Source organism: Odocoileus virginianus, chromosome 34, assembly GCF_023699985.2.
Source record: "Odocoileus virginianus isolate 20LAN1187 ecotype Illinois chromosome 34, Ovbor_1.2, whole genome shotgun sequence".
NCBI lineage: Eukaryota > Metazoa > Chordata > Mammalia > Artiodactyla > Cervidae > Odocoileus > Odocoileus virginianus.
In genome coordinates this window covers 10042288-10065576 of record NC_069707.1, presented here as the reverse complement: position 1 = coordinate 10065576, position 23289 = coordinate 10042288, and the positions used below count along the sequence as shown (strand labels likewise).

General features: G+C 38.5%; 1 protein-coding gene across 9 annotated transcripts in view; it reads left to right on the top strand.

The window, feature by feature from the left end:
* The window catches only part of ARID1B (AT-rich interaction domain 1B), a 412333-nt gene that overhangs the window by 126263 nt on the left and 262781 nt on the right, over positions 1–23289 (top strand). For all 9 annotated transcript variants that reach the window (XM_070461644.1, XM_070461645.1, XM_070461641.1 and 6 more), the window contains one exon: positions 21869–21979. In XM_070461644.1, the coding sequence (XP_070317745.1) occupies positions 21869–21979 (111 nt within the window). The remainder of the gene's footprint in view (positions 1–21868; positions 21980–23289) is intronic.

Sequence of the window (23289 nt, the reverse complement as noted above, 5' to 3'; positions counted from 1 at the left end):
AACAAATGGTGTTAAGATTGATTGGTGGGTTCAGGTGGTACGGCCTCTGGGACCATTTTAAATGGAATTCTCTTCTTGAGGTTTTATAGAGTGCACCATTAAGTGTTAATTTTGACCAGAAACCCTGGTCATGGTTAGCCTGTGGTTGCTAATTCTCAAAGGAGTCATTTAAAAATTCTTCCTTCCTCTCAGTATCAAGTTCAAGATAGGTATTTTTCTTTTCTCTGTAGTGAATGCTCTTACATGATGGATATAGCCCTTTTTAGTCCCTTGTTTATTTTAGAGGTATCGTCCCATATTTTGCTCCTTTTTGGTGGCCCTAGATTCCTCCTTTCTTCTGTTCCCTGTATAGTCATCAGATGGAAAGTTAAAATCTGTAATAGAATTCAGCTTCTTTTGCTCCCTTACTTTCCATGTTCTTGGTTTACTTTATGTGTTCTTGGTTTCACTCACATTCATTCCCGGTTTGTGATCCATTTAAAAAGGCATGTTTCCCAGTGTTTTCAGTATTTCAGTTACAGACATTTATAGTATCCAGTCTGCCACACTACTAGAACTGGTACTCTTTTCTGTTTTCTAGTTGTTTATTTGATGTTTTTTATGTAATTTAAAACTATATAAATATGCAATTTAATAAGTAATTTAGAGCATATTAATTTGATGTTGTTGTTCAGTTGCTCAGTTGTGTCCGACTCTTTGTGACCCCTTGGACCGCAGCACGCCAGGCTTCCCTGTCCTTCAGCAAATTGAAACTTTCCTACAGCCTCCTTTTTCTTTCAAAATATAAAGAATATGTTATAAAAAATATAAATGTTATAAAAAAGAATACGTTGCCTACAAAAAATTCATAGATACTCTGTTACTATGTTACACAAAATTTTAAACAAGGCAGAAAAATGCACTAACTGTATGGAAAAGTGAAAGTAGTATGTAATAAAATATTATATATTTAACTAAATAAATACATAGTATATAATAAAATATTATTTATTTAACTAGATGCTTGTGTGTGACTACACTGAAGGCTTGTGAACTTAATGTTTGCATGTATACATGGTGTCAGTGTGACACCAGGAGACTGATAGAGGAGTGTGGTATCAGCCTCCTAGATGTCAAGCTAGGGTTGTCAATGGAGATACCGTCTTCTAAGATAGAGAGCAGCTCTTGGTCAAAGTCCAACTGAAATAAAATATAATCTTCCCTCGATGTACATGAGGGTAGTTTTATTCCTGGAAAATTCAGTGTAAAGTTGTTTTAACAATACTTTGTTCTTATATGCAGAATGGAGTTGGGTTCTAGTTAGACAAATAGCTTTTCGTGTTGTTTTAAATTTAAATGAATGCTGGGACTTTGGAAATGAAAGAGGGATGCAGTGCAATAATCTGTTGAATCAGTCTCTCTTATACATCATGAGACAATCTAGCATTCTTACCTTATACCCTTAAATTTCATTGCATTTCCTTATCCTTGTGACATCTAACTGCCCCCCATGAAATCTTATCACTGCAGATAACTTGGGCTCCCTCATTTTTTTTCTGAAATAAAATTTATACATAATATTAGTTTCCTATATGCAAAATTTCAGTAGACATCAGTATAATGCCATTCATGTAATAGAAAGGACAGAAAGTTTATAATAAAATACTGTTTTTCCTAAGTAAATGCTCAGATGTGTCTACATTAGAAGACTTGTAAAATAGTGAGAGGCTTGCATTTATATAACCATGAACTTCACAGATAAAAGTGACAGTGATACAGTTATATTGCACAAACAACTCAAAATTGTGAACAGAGTTTCAATTGATGGGATTTATTACCATACAGTGGTGATTATGTAAAATTAAAATATCGAACATTTAAAACAACATGCTCAGCAGAGATGTTTAAGAGAAAAAATGTTACCCCAAAGTGTGGAGGCCTCTAAGTTTGCAAATAAAATACACACCACAGTAAAAGTCAATAAGTAAGAATAGGCCTGGTTTATTCTTCCTGTTGTCGACCAAGAGATTAACTAATAAATGCACTGTTCATTCACCATCAAACGTTTTATTTACCCAACGTGATGATATTTCCTTCTTTCAAATGGCGTTAATATTTGAGTCTTTAAAAAAATAGCTATTTGAAGAAGTTTCATGCATTTGGAAGCATTTTTGTATCCTAGCTTACTTCCCCAAACTGCTTTACCCAAGATTTAATAATTTGGTATAGTAGAGAAAATTATAGTGCCGTAAATTTTAACTTTTTTTGTTGTTTCCGTTTTATCATTTTGAGTTCATAATAAAATCCCAAAACAGAGGAGCCAGGCAGGCTACAGTTCATGGGGTTACAAAGAGCTGGACACAAGTTGGACTAAACAACAGCTACAAAGTTTATGTGTAGGTTTGTTTCCTGGTTTTCCGTCCCCTCCTGGCAAACTTTCGTTACCTTCCTGTCTCCTCCTTGTACCTATAGACTCATCATCTTTTCCCTTCTACCTCTAACTCAAGTTCTACTTTAGATTTACTCTTGTGAGGTGCTGAAGAAGAGGTCATGTTTTCATTGTGTCACAAGTTTCTCCCAGACCTTCTACCCACTGCTCTTAATGGAAGCAGCTGCTAGGTGTTGAAGGCCACGTTCCAGGATCGGTATTGTGAAAGGAGTCACCTGGTATGGAAACTCGACTGTCTGTCAATATCATTTCGTCTGACAGCGGTCTTGTGCTGACTCAGCTCAGCTTCTAGGACCGTGACAGTTGGCAGTCTTGCAGAACACTGTTTTCATGGCTTTAAAACTACACTGTTGTTTCCATAGCTAGAAAAAAATCTTTCTTTCCTTAGAGAAGGTTTGTAGGAGGTAACTCCATTCAAATTAAGTTTCAGTTTACTTAAAGAGGATGTGTCAGGATCTTTAAAAAGAAAGAAAAGACTAGGTTAAAGCAGTGAGATAATTTCAAACTTTACTTTTTTAGGTATAGTTTTTCCCAACTGATAGAATTATCTTGAGAGAAATACTGGGTACTTTGAATGTGTACTTCTCAAGGTACAGCTTTTATCTTTTTAATATTTTTTAAACCTCAGACTTATTGGAAAAGTTGCAGAAGACAGAAAAAGGAAAACATAAACTATATATTGAATCCCTTTTTGCTTGGGAATGTTCCGTATGCTGGGAATCCAGTGATTAATAAGGCATTGTGTTTGAAGTGAAGGAATGAACTCCCGGTTGAATGAAAGGTCAACACAGGCAGATGATAGCACAGTGGGAGAGGTGTGATTTCAAGGTATGACGTGATACTACGTGTCTCAGAGGAGGTCTGGAAGAATGAGTAAGAGTTTGCTGGTGAGAGAAGAAATGATTTTAGGGTAGGACTAATTCTTTGTTAGTGAGAACAGAGACAATGCCCGACCCTGAAGTGATACTGAACACGACTCTGAGATTGGTTTCAGTATCAAGGTTGTTTAGAAGGAACATATTAATTATGCTTGGAACTGGTGCCTTTCATTGTTTCTTCTCAGTGATTAAGGATGAAATAAAAAGTTACTGTTCAATAACTTTTTAAAACAAAATAGTTCTAGCTCAGCCAGTTCTCTTCTAATAGTGGATCGCTCAATAAATAGTTAAGTGGAAGTCTGAAGTCTGTATGTGTATAGGTAGAAACAAGTGTTTATATTTTCTAAAATACCACTTTGGACATTTTTGTGGACAGAATTTTTCAAAAGGTGATGCAGTAAACAAAGTGTTTGGCAAATGGGCATCGTTTTGGAAAAAGGTGATAGTATTGGACATGAGGGTAACATACTTCAGAATTAATAACTTGCCATTGAAGTCTCTGATGGAGCTCAGACGTTAATTAGCATATTGACATTGCTCCATTGTGGCATAAACATTTCTTTATTACTATTGCTTGTTGTTCTAATCTTTGGTTATTATTTATAAAACAGACTGTTCATTTATAAGCCACTTCTGTTCTGCAGCTTTTGGAGAAAAGTATAGAAGGCCTGTATTAAGTTACAGAAGTGCTCGTATCATTTGCTTTATAAGATTTTGTTGTCAGAGCAAAGATGAGGACATTTAGTTTGCTGCCATTAATTGCCTATCATTTAGATATTAACACAGGAGTCTTTTAATTAACTCCATAATAAAAACTTTAGGAATGTCGATTGATGAAGACACTCTTTGCTTTAAAGGAGATTGCTAGTGAAGCCTGCCGTTTCCTTTGCATCTGACTCTCCCTCTTGCTGACCTTGCTTGTAGTTAGTTGTCAGGCTTTGAACCAGGGCTGGGTATTTCGTTTTATGTTTGAAGAGCTTGTGAATATCTGAGGAGAAAACTTTTAAGTTACTTTCAGGTCTGAGCAACTCCCACTCCTAGGCTTGATTTCTGCTTGTTGGCTTGGGTAACCAACCATGTAGCTGCTTCTGCACTCGGGTTGGAGCCACTCTGAGGGCTCAGGTGGGGCTCAGGTTGCTGGAACCAGCAACCTGCTTGGCTCTCTCTTGGCTGGGTTGGTCAGAGCTTAGGAAAAGGGGAATGAGAACATGACTTTTCCTCTCTATCCTACTTTTTCCTCCCTTGGGAGACAGGGCAGTATATTAAAAATTTAGCACTGATTTTGAATATACTATAGATATAATTTGCTGCCGTCGAAGTTTCTATTCATGTTGAATGGTCAGTTCCATGTGTATATATGTTTGTGTTTTGGTTTGGTTCTTGTTATTTCTGAAAGCTTCTTAAATAAACAAATAGGAAAAACTACTAGAGAATGAAGAAAAGCATTTTTATATTATTAGAATTTGATATGAATATTTTGCTATAAAAATCAGGGTTAGCCTATGCAGCTATGCCTGCCTAGGTCTTTGCTTTTATTTTATTAGAAGTGGAGAAAAGGAAGAGAAAAATTTTTGCATTTAATACAGATTATTTCCAGTAATAAAGCATTTTTGGTTCTTTGATGGAAAACTTTGAATAGTTGTTTTTTTTTTTTTTTTTTAATGCTTTGAATTGTAACTGTGACTCTGCTGGATTATAATTTGATAATGCTATTCATGGTCATGTTTAAAATATTTAAGAAAAAAGTTTTTTTTCCTTTCAAATACCAGAATTAAAGGAAAATAAAGCCAGTGAGGAATTATATGGTAATAGCAATATTTTCAGTACTTAATTTACTTTTAGAGAGGTGATTGGAAGCTTCCTCCTGAAAAGAGCAACCTGAAAGCCATAGGCAGACCTGGAGCCTGTGTGCAGCCTGGTTCTGGTTTAGGCTCTGCTCCATGCTGTCCAGCACCTGCTCATCAGAATATCAGGCTTGCCTAGAAATGGGCAGAAGATCAGATCCGCTGTCTGTGAGTGTCCTCTGTGATGATAAAAGAGGAAAATCTTACATTGTTTAAGATATGTTTTATTAAAAGCTGAAGAAAAATATCAATCCCAAGAGCAGGATTTGGTCTCAAAATCATTTAAGCTCCACACCATTCCCTGTTTGTAATGTACTTGTAATAGGGGGTGAACTTTCTAGGTTCTTCCCCTCACTTTTTTCTCCCTCCTTTTTCCCCTGTCTCTGTCTCCATCCCCAGTAGAAATGGCGCTGTGGGGTTGGACTAGATGCCCTGACCTTAGGTGCACGCGGGACTTGTTCTCTAACTCTTTATCCTGGTTGCCCAGACTTGGCCTGCACGGGGAGGAGGAAGCCTCTCCTTGGTAGGTGGTGTCTCCGCGTGGAGCCAACTCTCACACCTGATGTGAGTTTCTAGGTTCCCCTTCAACTTCTTCTGAGGACCCCACCCTCACCCGCACCCCTGCTTTCCCCCACTGGTACTGAGGGATGCAGTTGAAGATTAGGTTTTGCAGTTAAAAGCATCATTGAGGCTCATTATGTTTATCCATACAGTTCTTTTCCCTTGATATTTAAATTCTGACACTAGAAAGAGGGAAGGATTTTTGTTTTTCCTGGATTGCTTTTTGCTGCTCTCAGCTGTCTTCATTTGTCTTTTAATGCTCATTTCAGTTTATTGAAGTACAGAAAATAAAGTAAAACATAACTTACATGTATAGCATTAAAATTTTTCCTTCATTAATATCTTTGATTTTAAAAATTCTTAGAGTAACAAGCTTCACGTATTTGTATTCTGGAAGATGATTATCTGTAGATGTTTGAAACATCAGATTACTTTCAGAATTGTATTGCTAGTGTGGGCAATGACCACCTTTTTTCTGTAAGGATAGCAGGACCAGGTTCGGATCACTGACTGATTTTTCTCAAGAGTGCTGGACTTTAGGGGAGAGGAATGTATTCATGTCTCTTTGCATTAGCCTTGGGGAGGTGAAGAAAGGATGGAGGTTGAAGTAAAGGGGATCCGTTGGATAAGTATACAGCTGTGGTTTTCTAAAAAGTAAAGAAAAAAAAATTGAGGGATTGTCTGCGTCAGAATCACCTGGAGTGTCTGCTCAAGTAAGTTCTCCCATCCAAGTACTAACTTGGCCCGACCCTGCTTAGCTTCCGAGATCAGACACTATCAGGTGCGTTCAGGGTGGTATGGCCCTAGACTCAAGTAAGTTCTTTACACCAAAATGGTTCTGGGGTGTGGAGGGTGATGAGGAGGGAACCTGGGAGTCTGCATTTAACTCTGACAGGCAATTCTGATGCATTCCCAACTTTGAGACCCATTGGAGAGCAGAAGCTCTACCCAGTGCTTTCCAGTGTCTTTTACTCTAGCATGGTGGATGGATATTACCTCATGTATCATGTTAATAATACCCCTCAGGTCATATAGCAAGTGATGCCTGAATGTGGTGGGGCTTGGTTTTGCTCCTGATTCTATTTTAATCTGAAGGGTTTACTGCCATCGTTATTGCTGTTTACAGTAGAAATACATTTTGTTCCAGAGATAGGCTGGTATTCAAGCCTTTAAAATCACTGATACGGGCTTTTGCATTTGTTAACCCAGGGTTTTTCAGATTTTAGTGAACATTAGAATCTCCCAGAAGGCTTGTTAAAACACAGATTGTTGAATTCATACTCAGAGTTTCTGACTCTATAGTTTGGATCTTGGGTGAGTTACTCAACCTCTCTGCCTCAGTTTCTTCATCTGAGAAAAGTACTTAACTTCATGGAGTTGATGTCAAGACCATAAGCGTTTACTCAGTGAGTAACGCACTCTGAAGAGTGCCTGATGAATAGTAAATGTTACATAATCACTAGCTGCTGCTGTCAGTGGCCCATGGTCACCACCAGATAAACTCCCAGTGGGTTCAGTGAAAATTTTTATTCTTATTCTTAAATGTGGTTTTAGATAATGGAAACAACAATAGCTGACATTTGTTGAACATTTAAATGTGACAAGCACAGTGCTGATGCTTAGTCTCTCCTTTAATCATTAGTATGACTTTTGGAGACAGTTCCTATATCTTGGTTTTATGGATAAGGGGATTCTTCAAGTGGTAAGTTATAAAGCTGGTTTTTCTTTTTTGCTGTGTGTATTATTATTACATATACTGTTATTTTATCCTCTATAAAAAGGACACCCAAATATTTACTGTGGCTCATTTGCTTTGTGAGTTTAATAAAGTAAATTGATCTATTAAGAATTTTAGTTACTTTAGTCCTTAGCTCTTGAGTATCTTCATGTTTCTCTTCAGTATTTTAGGAGAAGTGAAATTTAGGCAACCATATGGCTTCCTTTTTCCCTTTTGACTCCTTGTTAGTTTAGGAAGAAGTTCTTGCAAAAGACAGAATACAAGAAAGGATTTTCTTAAGTCTTGAGTGCCAGAGTGGTGGCCTCCAGGGTCCTGACTTGATTAACGTGGGGGGCGGGGGGCGGCTGCTCTCACTGGCGGGCCTCTCTCATCTCCAGTCCTCTCGGGGTCCTCTTCACTGCATGTGTAGGGGCAGCTGCCACCTCAGGAACACTGGTAGGTCCTGTGTTGTAGTACCGTTCTTGTTGATGGCAGGGCACAATTGTAGTGAGGATCTATTATCTATAAATCAAATCCCTTACAATTATATGGTGGAAGTGAGAAATAAATTCGGGGGATTCCATCTGATAGACAGAGTGCCTGAAGAACTATGGACAGAGGTTTGTGACATTGTACAGGAGACAGAGATCAAGACAATCCCCAAGAAAAAGAAATACAAAAAAGCAAAATGATTGTCTGAGGAGGCCTTACAAATAGCTGAGAAAAGAAGAGAAGTGAAAAGCAAAGGAGAAAAGGAAACATACACCCATTTGAATGCGGATTTCCAAAGAATAGCAAGAAGAGATAAGAAAGTGATCAGTGCAAAGAAATAGAGGAAAACAATAGAATGGGAAAGACTAGAGATCTCTTCAAGAAAGTTAGAAATACCAAGGGAACATTTCATGCAAAGAATATAGGACAATAAAGGACAGAAATGGTATGGACCTAACAGAAGCAGAAGATATTAAGAAGAGGTAGCAACAGTACACAGAAGAACTATACAAAAAAGATCTTCATGACCCAGATAATCACCATGGGGTGATCACTCACCTAGAGCCAGACATCCTGGAATGTGAAGTCAAGTGGGCCTTAGGGAGCATCAGAATGAACAAAGCTAGTGGAGGTGATGGAATTCCAGCTGAGCTATTTCAAATCCTGAAAGATGATGCCGTGAAAGTGCTGCACTCAGTATGTCAGCAAATTTGGAAAACTCGGCTGGAAAACCACAGGACTGGAAAATGTCAATTTTCATTCCAATCCCAAAGAAAGGCATTGCCAAAGAATGCTCAAACTACCGCACAATTGCACTCATCTCACAATACTAGTAAAGTAATGCTCAAAATTCTCCAAGCCATGCTTCAACATTATGTGAACTGTGAACTGTGAACTTCTAGGTGTTCAAGCAGGATTTAGAAAAGACAGAGGAATCAGAGATCAAATTGCCAACATCCGCTAGATCATTGAAAAAGCAAGAGAGTTCCAGAATAACATCTATTTCTGCTTTATTGAATATGCCAAAGCCTTTGACGGTGTGGATCACTGCAAACTGTGTTAAAGACCTGGGAATACCAGACCACCTGAACCTGCCTCTTGACAAATCTGTATGCAGGTCATGAATCAACAATTAGAACTGGACATGGAACAATGGCCTAGTTCCAAATAGGGAAAAGAGTACAAGGCTGTACATTGTCACCCTGCTTATTTAACTTCTGTGCTGAGTACATCATGAGAAGCGCTGGGCTGGAGGAAGCATAAACGGGAATCAAGATTTCTGGGAGAAATATCAATAACCTCACATATGCAGATGATACCACTCTTAGGGCAGAAAGTGAAGAAGAACTAAAGAACTCTAGATGAAAGTGAAAGAAGAGAGTGAAAAAGTTGGGTTAAAACTCAACATTCAGAAAACTAAGATCGTGGCATCTGGTCCCATCACTTCATGGCAAATAGATGGAGAAACAGTAGAAACAGTGACAGACTTTATTTTCTTGGTCTTCAAAATCACTGCAGATGGTGACTGCAGCCATGAAATTGTAAGATGCTTACTCCTTGGGAGGAAAGTTATGACCAACCTAGACAGCATTTTGATTTAGCATGATTCTAACATGTTAAAAAGCAGAGATATTACTTTGCCAACAAAAGTCTGTCTCGTCAAGGCTATGCTTTTTCCAGTAGTCATGTATGGATGTGAGAGTTGGACTGTAAAGAAAGCTGAGTGCTGAAGAATTGATGCTTTTGTTTGAACTCTTGAGAGTCCCTTGAACTGCAAGGAGATCAAACCAGTCAGTCCTAAGGGAAATCAGTCCTGAATATTCACTGGAAGGACTGATGCCGAAGCTGAAACTCCAGTACTTTGGCTACCTGATGTGAAGAACTGACTCATTTGAAAAGATCCTGATGCTGGGAAAGATTGAAGGTAGGAGGAGAAGGGGACAACAGAGGATGAGATGGTTGGATGGCATCACTACCTTGATGGACATGAGTTTGAGTAAACTCCAGGAATTGGTGATGGACAGGGAGGCCTGGCATGTTGCAGTCCATGGGGTCGCAAAGAGTCAGACACGACTGAGCGACTGAACTGAACTGAACTGAATGAGACTCATCAGAAAGAAAATATTGTAAAGCAGTTTGGACAACCTTGTTCCTTTTCAAAAAGTTTTTAAAATGAAATAATTATTCATTTAAATTAATAGAAAATAAATGATATTCTGAATCTAGCCTTTGGACTCATCAGTAAATATAGTATATTACAGATAATAAGGTTTTACTATAAGCTTAGAGTCTTATAAGCCTATGAAATCAGTAGCAGTGAAAAACCATTTGAACTTTGAAAAAAGCCCTATGATTTTTTTAATCTAATATAAAAGATTTTTGGAGCAAGGATAAAGGAAGATGCAGGGGAAAATATTGATATGGACTTAGAATTAAAGTCACTTAACCATTATCCTAAAACATAACCGGTCATGGTATGTTAAAAAAAAAACCCATTCAGTTCCTGTTCCTGAAGTACTGTGCACTTAAACTGTACAAGCTGTGCCCTGTACACTCGACCCGAGCCTCCTGAGCTTCACTCAGTCCAGACCAGTTTCCAGAGTAGGAAACTGAACTCAGGTGGCACAGCTAGTGAGGAGTCCAGATTGAAATTTGAGCTTCGGTGGGTTTGACTCAAATGCTCATGGTCTTTGGCGAGATTTGTGGCTGGAAAAGGCATCTTGGAGTCAGTGAAATTGGAAACTGGGCCTTTAAGAGGGTGGGTCAGAGTTAGTGGAGAGCATCAGACTTAGGCAAGGAGGGCAGCTTGATTAGTAGGTGAGGTCCAGAAAGGGTCACTAAGTCAGAAGTAAGGAGGGGAAGATGAAACTGGCAAGGTTAATTTGGTTAAGATTATGGAGTTTTTTTTTTAAAGACACTTAAGATTAAATAGTACAGTGAACATATTAAAGATAAAATGGGTTAAGAAACTGAAGGCTGCCAGAGAAGGAGAAATATCTAATGACATCACTTATATTGTGTAGTCTAGAAAGAAATGATTCAGATGAACTTAACTTACAATACAGAAACAGACTCTTAGACTTAGAGAACAAACTGTGGTTGTCCTGGGGAAGGACGGAAGTGTGGAAGGGATGGAAGGGATAGTTATGGAGTTTGGGATGGACATGTACACACGGCTATATTTAAAATAGATCACCAGCAAGGACCTACTGTATAGCACGTGGAACTCTGCTCAATATTATGTGGCAGCTTGGATGGGAGGGAAGTTTGGGAGAGAATGGATACATGTATATGTATGGCTGAACCCCTTCCCTGTTCACTGAAACTATTACAATATTGTTTAATAATAAAAAGTTTAAAAAAAAAGAAACTGAAATATTAAGTGCTCAGTGCATAATGGGCTATTTTGGAGACTGAGGGCTGAAGGCAAGGGACCAATTCAGAAGTTATAGTCAGAAAGACTGTAAGTCTTTCAGGTGAAGCCCAGTGTCAGCACCACAGTCTCACCTTAATGCTGGACTCCTGAATTTGTCTTTCATATTGTTATCTCCATTTTCCTTTAAATGGACATTTTCAAACAGTTAACAGAAGTAGATGAAAGTATAATGGGCCCCATTAACCCGTCACTTAGATTTCAATAATTATATGGCTAGTTTTGTTGTATGTAAACTTTTTCTTCCTTTACCCCCAAATCCCTGCCCTCAATATTATTTTGAAGTAAATCCCAGATATTGTATCAGTTAATCTGTCAATATTTCAACATATAGTTTTATCTAAAAAAAAAAAAGTGGACTTAAAAAAGAAACCAGCATAATACAGTTATCATATTTAAAAAATATTTTTTCATACCAATTGTCCAATACTCAAATTTCCAGTAGTTTCATAAATAGTCAAATCTATGGCTTTTCCAGTAGTCATGTATGGATGTGAGAGTTGGACCATAAAGAAAGCTGAATGCCAAAGAATTGATGCTTTTGAACTGTGGTATTGGGAGAAGACTCTTAAAGAGTCCCTTGGACTGCAAGGAGGTCAAACCAGTCCATCCTAAAGGAAATCAGTCCTGAATGTTCATTGGAAGGACTGATGCTGTAACTGAAGCTCCAATACTTTGGCAACCAGATTTGAAGGACTGACTCATTGAAAAAGACCCTGATGCTGGGAAAGATTGAAGGCAGGAGGAGAAGGGGACGAAAGAGGATGAGATGGTTGGATGGCATCAGTGACTCAATGGACATGAGTTTGAGCAAGCTCTGGGAGTTGGTGATGGATAGGGAGGCCTGGTGTGCTGTGGTCCATGAAGTCGCAAAGAGTCAGACACAACTGAGTGACTGAACTGAACATAACTAGATTAAATGTTTTTGTTTTATTTACATTATGGGGTAGTTTGAATCAAGATAGAAATAAAATCTTTATTTTAATACCTTTTCATATCTATTGTTTTCCTGTTAATCTCTTCTCTTCTTTCTCCCTCTCTCCTTTGCTTTTTATTGTTACAATTTATTTGTTGAAGAAACTAGGTCTTTTTTCTGGTAGAAGTTCTGACAGTTTGAGATTTGCTGATTGATTAGCTATGGTTTAATGTATCTTTTGGTGCTTTTTAATTTCCTATAAATCAATAGTTTGAAATACAAGGCTTTATCAAGCATCTGTGTGCACACTCAGACAGTCAGTGTGCCCAACTCTTTGTGACTCCATGGACTGTAAGCCTATCAGGCTCCTCTGTCCATGGAATTTTCAAAGCAGGAATACTAGAGCTGGTTGCCGTTTCCTTCTTTAAGGGATCTTCCAAACCCAGGGATCGAACCCATGTCTCTTGTACCTCCTGCATTGGCAAGCAGTTTCTTTACCACTGTGACACCTGGAAACATTTCCTGCAAGAATATTTCATTGCTGTTTTGTTCATTGGGAGGTAAAGGATGTCTTGATTTTTCCCATTTTTGATGGCACCACTGATACTCCTGATAGTCTTTTCCCTCCCTCCCTCGTAATTTCCAGTATTTTTACTACATTTTTTTGTAGTCCTCTTTTTGCCTTAAGACTGCCAGTAACAAATAGCAAAATGTGTTTTATATAGCACATTGCTACCAGGCAGTGTAGCTGTTAACATGATAAATATTCTTGGACATGAGCCCAAGTTTTGTTCAGTTTTATGTTTGTCCTCATACATTTATTTTTGTATTGCTGTGTCTAATTCTAAATGTAAGCTCTTAGAAGGCATTAAGTCAGTAACTCACCAGGCTCTTGAGTACCTGTCAGTGGTCAGTGCTGGGAACCCAAGAGGAAGTAAGAGTCCAGATCGGGAGATATGCAAACAGATAATTAATTTATAATGCTGTATTTTAAGAGTACATCAGAAGTCGGTGTGAGATAGTTGTTTGGGGGAATGGAAGAATTAACTTCTGGCAGGATCCTGAAGACAGCGATGCTTTGCAGACACAGCTGGAAGAGCGTCCACCCGGACCAAGTGTGTTGGATGTGCAGACAGGTGGCCCCATGGGAGTCTCCGAGCAAGCCAGTGGGTGAAGCTGAGAGGACTTGGCTCTGGGCCCCAGAGAAGGCGGAGACGGCACTGCGGTGGCAGCTGGAGGCTGACAGGCTTTTCTCTACCAGACTGAGGTCTGTGGGCCTCATTCTGTAGGCGTCTTGGAGGAGGCCTCTCCACGCATCAGCACACCGTGGCCGTTTGCATTTTAGCAAGTCGGCTCTCATGGTGTAGCGAACAAGAAGCTGTAGTGGAAAGGGGCTGGCAGCTGGAGGAAGAATGAAGGGGATGGACCTGGCAGTGCTTTTAGGATTGCTCATGTGGCACAGGTGTTTCAGTCATGAAGGAGATAAGGAACGTGGGATGGCTCTGAGAAGCCCCTTGTGGATGGGAACACCCTTGACCAGGTGATAACCTGAAGGAAGGAGGTCAGAGTTGAGGACGACAGGAGAGTCATTCCTTGATGTGAGCACAAGGGACTCCTTCAAAATACAGTAAAAATACAGCGGACTTGAGGTAGAGATTCAAGAATCATCACCATCCAGGGCTCAATATGGAGTCTTTGGGTGAAAGAAAGGAACCAGCAGAAGACCCTTAAACATAACCTGAGGAGGCAAATGGGTCTTTTACCTTGCTTTCCATCAGCCTGTGGACCTTAAACAACTAGTTGATGATAATGAGTCATATGTTGAGTGGCTTTGTATTCAGATTTGTGGAGAGTTTGAAATGTTAACATTTCTTTTCATATCATAATTTAATATTTTGGAAGTGTTCCACATATAAAATGCTTAAGATTAATAATTTTTGAAAAGGTAATGTAGGAGAATAAGTGGAAGCCTAGGATAATACCTTTAAAAAGTTAAGATTAATTACATCCAATCCTTAGGATAGTACTTGAACCTTCCAGTTGTTTGTAGAGTACAGTTAGGGGAGAAAGGAATATTAGTCCATCACGTTGAGATACTAGCAGTGTGCTCAGACACTACCTGTGCAAATTGCTTAAGGTTTTGTTTCCTCATGTTGAAAAACAAGATGATAGTTAATAGGGCCTCTGTCCTGGGTTATTGTAAACGTGGACTGGACACAGTACCTGTCATAGACCTGCCTGAAATGTCATCTGTCCTAGTTAATAATATTTCCATTAGGGCATTCCTGAGGAGGCAAGGTGGTGGTTGATTGCACCATTCTCGAAGTGGATAGTTTATAGGTTTACATTGCTTTCTTTTTGGAAAGGATATTTTAAATTTAGGTAACTGCAAGGGAGAAAGGGAAAGATATATCCAACTGAACGCAAAGTTGCAGAGAATAGCAAGGAGAGATAAGAAGGCCTCCTTAAATGAACAATGCAAAGAAATAGAGGAAAAGATAGAATGGGAAAGACTAGAGATATCTGCAAGAAAATTGGAGATACCAAGGGAACATTTTATACAAAGATGGGCATGATAAAGGACAGAAACTGTAAGGACATAACAGAAGCAAAAGAAATTAAGAAGAGATGGTAAGAATACACAGAAGGACTATATTAAAGACCCAGATTACCATCATGGTGTGGTCACTCATCTGGAGCCGGACATCCTGGAGGGTGAAGTCAAGTGGGCCTTAGGAAGCAACACTACAAACAAAGCTAGTGGAGATGATGGAGTTCCAGCTGAGTTATTCAAAATCCTAAAAGATGATGTTGTGAAAGTGTTGCACTCAATATGTCAGCAAATTTGGAAAACTCAGCAGTGGCTATAGGACTAGAAAAGGTCAGTTCTTATTCTAGTCCCAAAGAAGGGCAATGTCAAAGAATGTTCTAACTAGCGTGTGATTTTGCTCATTTCACATGCTAGCACGGTAATGCTAAAAATGCTTCAAACTAAGCTTCAGCAGGACACGAACCAAGAACTTCCAGAAGTTCAAGCTGAATTTAGAAAAGGCAGAGGAACCAGAGATTAAATTGCCAACATTTGTTGGATCATAGAGAAAGCAAGAGAATTCAAGAAAAATACCTATTTATACTTCATTGACTACTGGAAAGCCTTTGACTGTGTTTATCACAACAAACTGTAGAAAATTCTTAAAGAGCTGGGAATACCAGACCACCTTACCTGTCTCCTGAGAAACCTGTATGCAGGTCAAGAAGCAGTTGTTAGAACTGGCCATCAAACAATGGATGGTTCAAAACTGGGAAAGGAGTACTACAAGGCTGTATATTGTCACCCTGCTTATTTAACTTCTGTGCAGAGTGTATCATGGAATTGATGGGCTGGATCAATCACAAGGTGGGATCAAGATTGCCAGGAGAAATGTCAGCAACCTCAGATTTGCAGATGATACCACTCTGATGGCAGAAGGTGAAGAGAAGCTAAAGGCCCTCTTGATGAGGGAGAAAGTGAAGAGTGAAAAAGTTGGCTTAAAACTCAACATTCAGAAAACTTAAAATCATGGCATCGAGTCCCCATAACTTCCTGGCAAATAGAGGGAGAAAAAGTGGAAGCAGTAATAGATTTTAAGTTCTTCAGCTCTAAGATTACTGTGGACAGTGACTGCGTGTGTGTGCCAAGTCACTTCAGTGGTGTCTGACTCTTTGTGACCCTCTTAACTGTCACCCACCAAGTTCTTCTGTCCATGGGATTCTCCAGACAAGAATATTGGAGTGGGTTGCCATGCCCATCCTGCAGGGAATCTTCCATACCTGGGGATGAAACCCATGTCTCTTATGTCTTCTGTGTTGGCAGGCAGGTTCCTTAAACAACTAGAGCCTCCTGGAAAGCCCATGATGACTGCAGCCATGAAATTAAAAGACAGTTGCTCCTTGGAAGAAAACCTATCTCAAAGCTAGACAGCATATTAAAAAGCAGACACATCACCTTGGCAATGATGGTCTGTCTAGTCAAAGCTATAGTTTTTCCAGTGGTCATGTACGGATGTGAGAGCTGGACCATAAAGAAGGCTGAGGGCTGAAGAACCGATGCTTTCTAACTGTGGCGCTGGAGAAGACCCTTGAGAGTCCCTTGGACTGCAAGGAGATCACACCAGTCACTCCTAAAGGAAATCGACCCTGAATATATTGGAATGACTGATGTTGAAGCTGAAGCTCCAGTACTTTTGGCCACCTGATGCAATGAGCTGACTCACTAGAAAAGATCCTGATGCTGGGAAAGATCGAAGGCAGGAGGAAAAGGGGATGCCAGAGGATGAGATGGTTGGATGGCATCACCGACTCAATGGACATGGTTTGAGCAAGCTCTGGGAGATGGTTAAGGACAGAAAAGCCTGGAGTGCTGCAGCTCATTGGTTCACAAAGAATGGGACACGACCAAGCAAATGAATGCCGATGACCAGTCCTCCCACCTCTCTCCTGATGTGAGTTTGCTGCTTTCTGTACTGAGGTTGGGCATATTGTGATGCTAAGGTAAATGTGTATAGTGAAATAATGGACTGTGACTCTAATTTTACACTTCTTTTGCTGAAAGCACTTTGCTAGCCTCCATCAAAATTTTAAATGTGCCAGCCTTTTGGCAGACATTCCCCTTGTGGAGACTTACGTTGTTGTTATTTAGTGACTAAGTCGTGTCCATCTCTCTTGTGACCCCATAGATTGCAGTCTGCCAGGCTCCTTTGTCCATGGGGTTTCCCAGGCAGGAATACTGGAGTGGCTTGTCATATCCTCCTGTAGGGAATCTTCCTGACCCAGGAATTAAATCAGCGTCTCCTGAGTTTTCTGCTTTGGCACGTGGATTCTTTACCACTGAGCCTCCAGGGAAGACAGTGGAGATTTATGCCACAGAAGTATTTCACCTGAAGTTGTGTGCACAAGGATGTTTATTACAATGCTGTAATAAGTAGAGAAAGACTGGAGACAGCCTAAATGTCCATCAATAGGGGACTGGTTAAATAAATCACAGAATTAATACAATACTGTGTAACAAAAGAAAAAGAATAGATATTTAGGTGCAGATATAGAAGGAGATATATTACATCTATTGTTACGGGACCACAGCATAAACTGTACAGACAGAACAAATCCTCCCAATTGTTTTGAAAGAAAAAGGGTTTTAAATTCACTTCATAGTTGGTTGTGCCTTGAACAATTTGGAACAATAAATAAAAGCCTATTAGCAGGAACCTTTTTGAGGGACTCCTGGAAAGTAGGAGGACAACTTTCTTTTCTTTTGTTTGTATCTTTGTATCTTTTGAGGTCATGCATGCCATGGGAATATTTTTCTGTTTTGAATATTTTAAAGTGTCCTTGACATTTTATTCTACATTCTCTTCATAGTCTCATATTGCCATCAGTACTTTATTCATTTCATTATAAAAGGAAACAGAAGTACTTCTGCTCTTGGCCGTTATACCAGAGCTAGGTGACAGTTTTGGTCTCATCCCTCCTCACAATAACACAGTATAACTGCTGTTTCCTTCCTGTTTCCTTCCTGGTCACGCTTCACACTGTGAGATGTTAGGCACGCAGCAAGGGGAGTGGTCCCTACAAGATGTTTACTAAATGTTTTGTTGTTGTTCAGTCGCTCAGTCATTTCCGACTTTTTGCCACACGATGGACTGCAGCATGCACTTCCCTGTCCTTTACCATCTCCCAGAACTTGCTCAAACTTGTGTCCACTGAGTCGGTGATGCCATCCAACCATCTCATCCTCTATCATCCTCTTCTCCTCTTGCCCTCAATGTTTCCCAGCATCAGAGTCTTTTCCAGTGAGTCAGTTCTTCCCCATCAGGTAGCCAAAGTATTGGAACTTCAGCTTCAACATCAGTTCTTTCAATGAATATTCAGGACTGATTTCCTTTAGGATTGATTGGTTTGCACTCCTTGCAGTCCAAGGGACCCTCCAAGAGCCTTCTCCAACACCACAGTTCAAAAGCATCAGTTCTTTGGTGCTCAGCTTTTTTTATGGTCCAACTCTCACATTCATACATGACTACTGGAAAAACCATGGCTTTGACTAGATGGACCTTTGTCAGCAAAGTAATGTTTCTGCTTTTTAATATGCTAAGTTGGTCATAGCTTTTCTTCCAAGGAGCATGCATCTTTTACTTTCATGGCTGCAGTCAGCATCTGTAGTGATTTTAGAGCATTGTTTCTCCATCTATTTGCCATGAAGTGATGGGACCGGATGCCAAAATCTTTGTTTTCTGAATGTTGAGTTTTAACCCAGCTTTTTCACTCTATTCTTTCACTTTCATCAAGAGGCTCTCTAGTTCCTCTTCGCTTTCTGCCGTAAGAGTGGTGTCATCTGCATATCTGAGGTTGTTGATATTTCTCCGGGCAATCTTGATTCCAGCTTGTTATTCATCCAGCCCTGCATTTTGCATGATGTACTCTGCATATAAGTTAAATAAACAGGGTGACAATACACAACCTTGACACACTCCTTTCCCAATTTGGAACCTTTCTGTTCTTCCTTGTCCAGTTCTAACTGTTAACTCCTTGACCTACATACAGGTTTCGCAGGAGGCAGATCAAGTGGTCTGGTATCCCCATCTCTTTTAAGAATTTTCCAGCACTTGTTGTGATACAAGATAATTAATGCTTAGACATGTGGTGAAAGTGTAACGCCTAATGTGAAAACTTTAGAAACACATTGTACACACTCCTGTGCCAGACTCCTTTCACACTTTTCACTGTTTGTGAGTCTCCGTTTTACCTTTTATCTATAACATGAAGAGGGTTAAAGCCCGAATCCATCAATAGTGAAAAACTTGTGGGTGAGATGAAGAAATAATACTGATAAAGGACTCTGGAAAGGTAGACCACACTTCCTTGTGTGGCTCCTTTGTGCTCTAGTATTATCATAGTGCGGTATTCTCTTAAATAGTCACAGTTGTGTATTGTCACAGTCACAGTCTATGTGTGAACTTATGTGTAAGCTTGTGTGCAGTGGTTTAAATGTGTGAATAACCGAGATTGCAGTGATACGTTAAGCATGAAGGCTGTTCTTTGTTGTTATTAGTTTATAAAATATAATGCTGAATGTATTTATTTTCTGATACTGACATTGCCTTCTTGTTGTCTGTTAAATTACTTATTCCTACTTACTCTTCCTGAGATGAAAATAAGCACCTACCAGAAAATAAATATAGCTCTGAAGAGGAAACAGCTCAGGTTTGTTAAGAGACGTAACTTTTGTGTCTTTATTAAAGCTGCCAAATGTATACTTTGTAGTCCCAGTGTAAGATATATATAGATGATTGTTTTAGGGTAAAACTTGGTACCTTTTCTGGATGTTCTCTCAATTAAATTAATCCTTATGTTCAAACATAAATTGAAGCAGAACGTGTTCCATTTTCAGTGATTCTCACTAAATTTTGTTTTTGTTGTATTTCCATCTATTTTTAATAATTGAGAGCCTCTTGTGGTTAGGAATAGTGTTTGAGACTTTAGTGAAATCTAATTAGTTTAAACTTTTAAGCCTTAAAAAGTGACATGTAAAGTCATAGTGAAATTTTCTGATGGCTTTCATAGTCTATTCAGCATTGCTTATTTAGAGGGGATAGTACACGATTTAAACTGTGTGTTTACTGTAGTTACAGTGATCTTTTCCAAGTTGTTTAGAAATCAGTTCATTTAGCTACAAAGAGAAAATGAAATTTAAAAGACTTACTAGCATACGGCATGTGAGCCTGCCCATTCCTCTTTATTAACAGTTTACTAAAACGAGTATCTAACCACTACCCATAATTCGTGTGCACACATGTGTGTTTGAGGCACAGGTGAGGATCTGCTCATTTGTTTGCCCATTGTGAGGCTATCTTGCACCTTCTTGGGGTTTTTGTAACAGGATGAAGGTCACTGAATGGAGGCCTTGTGCTCTGCTTGATTTTGAAATCTTTGCTCTTAATCTAAAGGAACCTACGGGACATGCAGTTGGAAGTCTGTGTAACAAATCAAAGTCTGGGATCCAGGAGCAAGTGGAGTGTGTGTATGAGTGGTAATCATCTTTCATCCTTGGCTTTTGTCCCCCACAGCCCAGTTGTTACCCTCTACCAGCAGCCTGATTGAAGAGCTACTGTTTTAAATATTCTCAGATTGCGTGTGCTCGAGACCTCACCTAAATGTTGTCAGATAAAAGCCTGGACAACTGGGTGTAATTCTCCTCCAAAAATGTAGGGCATTCTGCACTACTGTTAGAGGTTAGATGTCTTGACCTGTTGTGTGTGTGGATTTATGTATAGGGAAAAGGAGTTACTTGGGAAATGCTATATTGTTGGCATGCTCTTTACCTCAGAGCCTCTTTAAAGGCAGGCTGCACCAAAACTTTGCTAGTTAAGTCTAGTTTGTACAGCTTGTGTACTTTTAGTACCAGCTGTTGGTCCAAAGTTTCTTGGCTTCAGAAGCTGTGTAAGTTCAAGTGGATACTGTATGAGAAAGGGGTGGGGCAACAGCTTTTTGTAGGGTTTCAACTCATTACCATTAATTTCTAAAGTAGTATTTTGAGAATTTAACAGGGGAAGTAAAACTTGTATATAATGTTTCTTTAATTCTAACACATATTTAAACTGACAGGGAAAAGAAGAGAATTTTATTTTCAAGTGATATTTTCCGTTCTTTTTTTTCTTCCCTGTCAGAAACTGGTTCTTCAACTTTCAGTGCCAATTAAGAAATGCAATAATAAGCATTTTACATTCTGTCCTGCTATTTGACTTCAGGTGTAAATGGGCCTAGAATGTTTAGTAACTAAGTGTACATAGTTAAACAACTAGAGAGCTGACACCCAGTAAGTTTGGTCTGATATTTGGTTTGTATAATATTATTTCAGCATAATACTAAAACCATGCAGAATTCCTCCTGGAAAAGTATTCAAGAGGATGCCAGAAAGGCCATGTTAATAATAAGTTTCTCTACTTCAGTAGATTTTGAATGTGTTTTCTTCCTCACTACTGTTTTATGCTTTATTATGGTTCTTTGATAACTATGCTATGTGAACATATGGAATTCTATATATGAGTGTTTATTGGTTTTGTAGAAACCTCAAGATATTGTCAGCTTAATAGCTGTATTGTTTTATGGGTTATTGAAAGGACATCTTAAAAGTCAGTTGATAATGAAGTTTTCATTAATTATTTTAATGGTTTCAAGGTAATATTAAAGGCAATTCAACCAAAATAAAAATTAAACAATAATGTGAACTTTTGATCTGCTCTGTTTTAAGAGTTTAGTTATTGCTAGCTTTCTTTCCCATCTTTTACTGACTGTCACCTTCCTGCAAAACTCAAATACAGTGTTTAGTTTGTATGGTCGCATAATAAATTTAATTGTTATTTATACATGTTTTTGCTCTTGATGATACGCTGCCTTCTTGTATTTTATTTTTGCTTCTGAGAAAGTGTTAGAAAAGTGATAATTATATTTATATGTCTACTTAAAGTAACATAAGTTGATACTTTGTGATAAGCCTTTGCTTCATCTTAATTACCAAAGAAGCTTATAACTCATTGAGATATTTCTTTATATTTGTGTTTGTTTAGGATATGTCTCAGGAAGGCTATGGAACTAGGTCTCAACCTCCTCTGGCTTCTGGAAAACCTAACCATGAAGACTTGAACTTAATTCAACAAGAAAGACCATCGAGTTTACCAGTAAGACAATTAATTGATTTGGAAATGCAATGAGTTACGGATTTCTAAAACGAGCATTTGCTTTTGTTCATTGTACTTTATATTAGGACTTGGGAGAAGTTTCTGAATTTCAGATGTATTTGTGATTTATTAATTTTTGTGCATTTCTTTCTTAAAGGAGCTGTGTAGTTCTGAATAAGTCTATTTCATTAGTAGGTCTCTTCGAGTCCAATGCTGTAGGTATCTCTGAATCCAGTTGGAAGCCTTTATTTGGCTGATAAGTTTTGTGGCAGAAAGATGTTACTGTTGTACAGTTGTGCTTTGCATAACATGTTGCTTTCTGGTAGTGATTCAGAACAGAGGTATCTATGCAAGAGTTAAATGGAAAGGAAATTCCCATTTTGCAAATAATATAAATAATGAGATAAAGCGTCCAGTGGTAGTTTGAATTTCTTCAGAGACTTTATGTCATGAGAAATGACTTAATCTTTTTTTACCCAAAAGAAAGTATTTTAATTTAAAATTGGAAAATACAGCTTATAGGTATTTCCATTAGCAAATCACTGTACTGGGTCTGTTGACTACGGTAGTAGCTGAGTTACAGGTTACATGTTAATTTCCTTTAATAGTTCATCTGTGCTTAATTTTCCTTTTTCCTCTCATAGGCAACCTTATTTAAATGAGGTTTTCCTTATAAATTAAAAGAATATATGTGTGCAAATTTTTATATTTATTTTCTTGTTAAAATATTTTTATTTATAGAATTATTGTTATTGCTTAATCTCTATTAAGAGATAGTGTTTAATGTAGGAGTTCAAACTAGCCATGACTGTAATTTGAATTTCAAATATGTTTACATTAAATAAGATTTATCATATTGTTGCTAAACATTTGAGAACCAGCATTTGTGAAGAATGTTATATGTGACATACCTATTTCTAAGTTACATGTAGCCTTAGAATAGAAGGTAAGTAGAGGCTCCATGATATGTAATATCTTTGCATCTGATGCACATGTACTTGAAACTCTTAATTTTTACAGATTTTATTTCTGTGGTGGGAGGTGCGTAAAATTTACTGTGGTCATTTTTTTAGTTGCATTGAAATATTTATTGTCTAGTTATTTGGTTTTTAAAGGAATGAAAAAAGTAATGGACTCTTGTTTTATGCTGTAAACTTTTCTCTTCAGCAGATAATCTGCAGTTTGGTGAAGTGTGTGTGTGTGTCTGTCTGCAAATGCATGTGATTGCTGATGATAAATGCAACATTTGCTGAATATTTGGAAATTGGCTTGTGGTTTTAGGAAATTTAAATTGACTCTTGTAAAGGTGG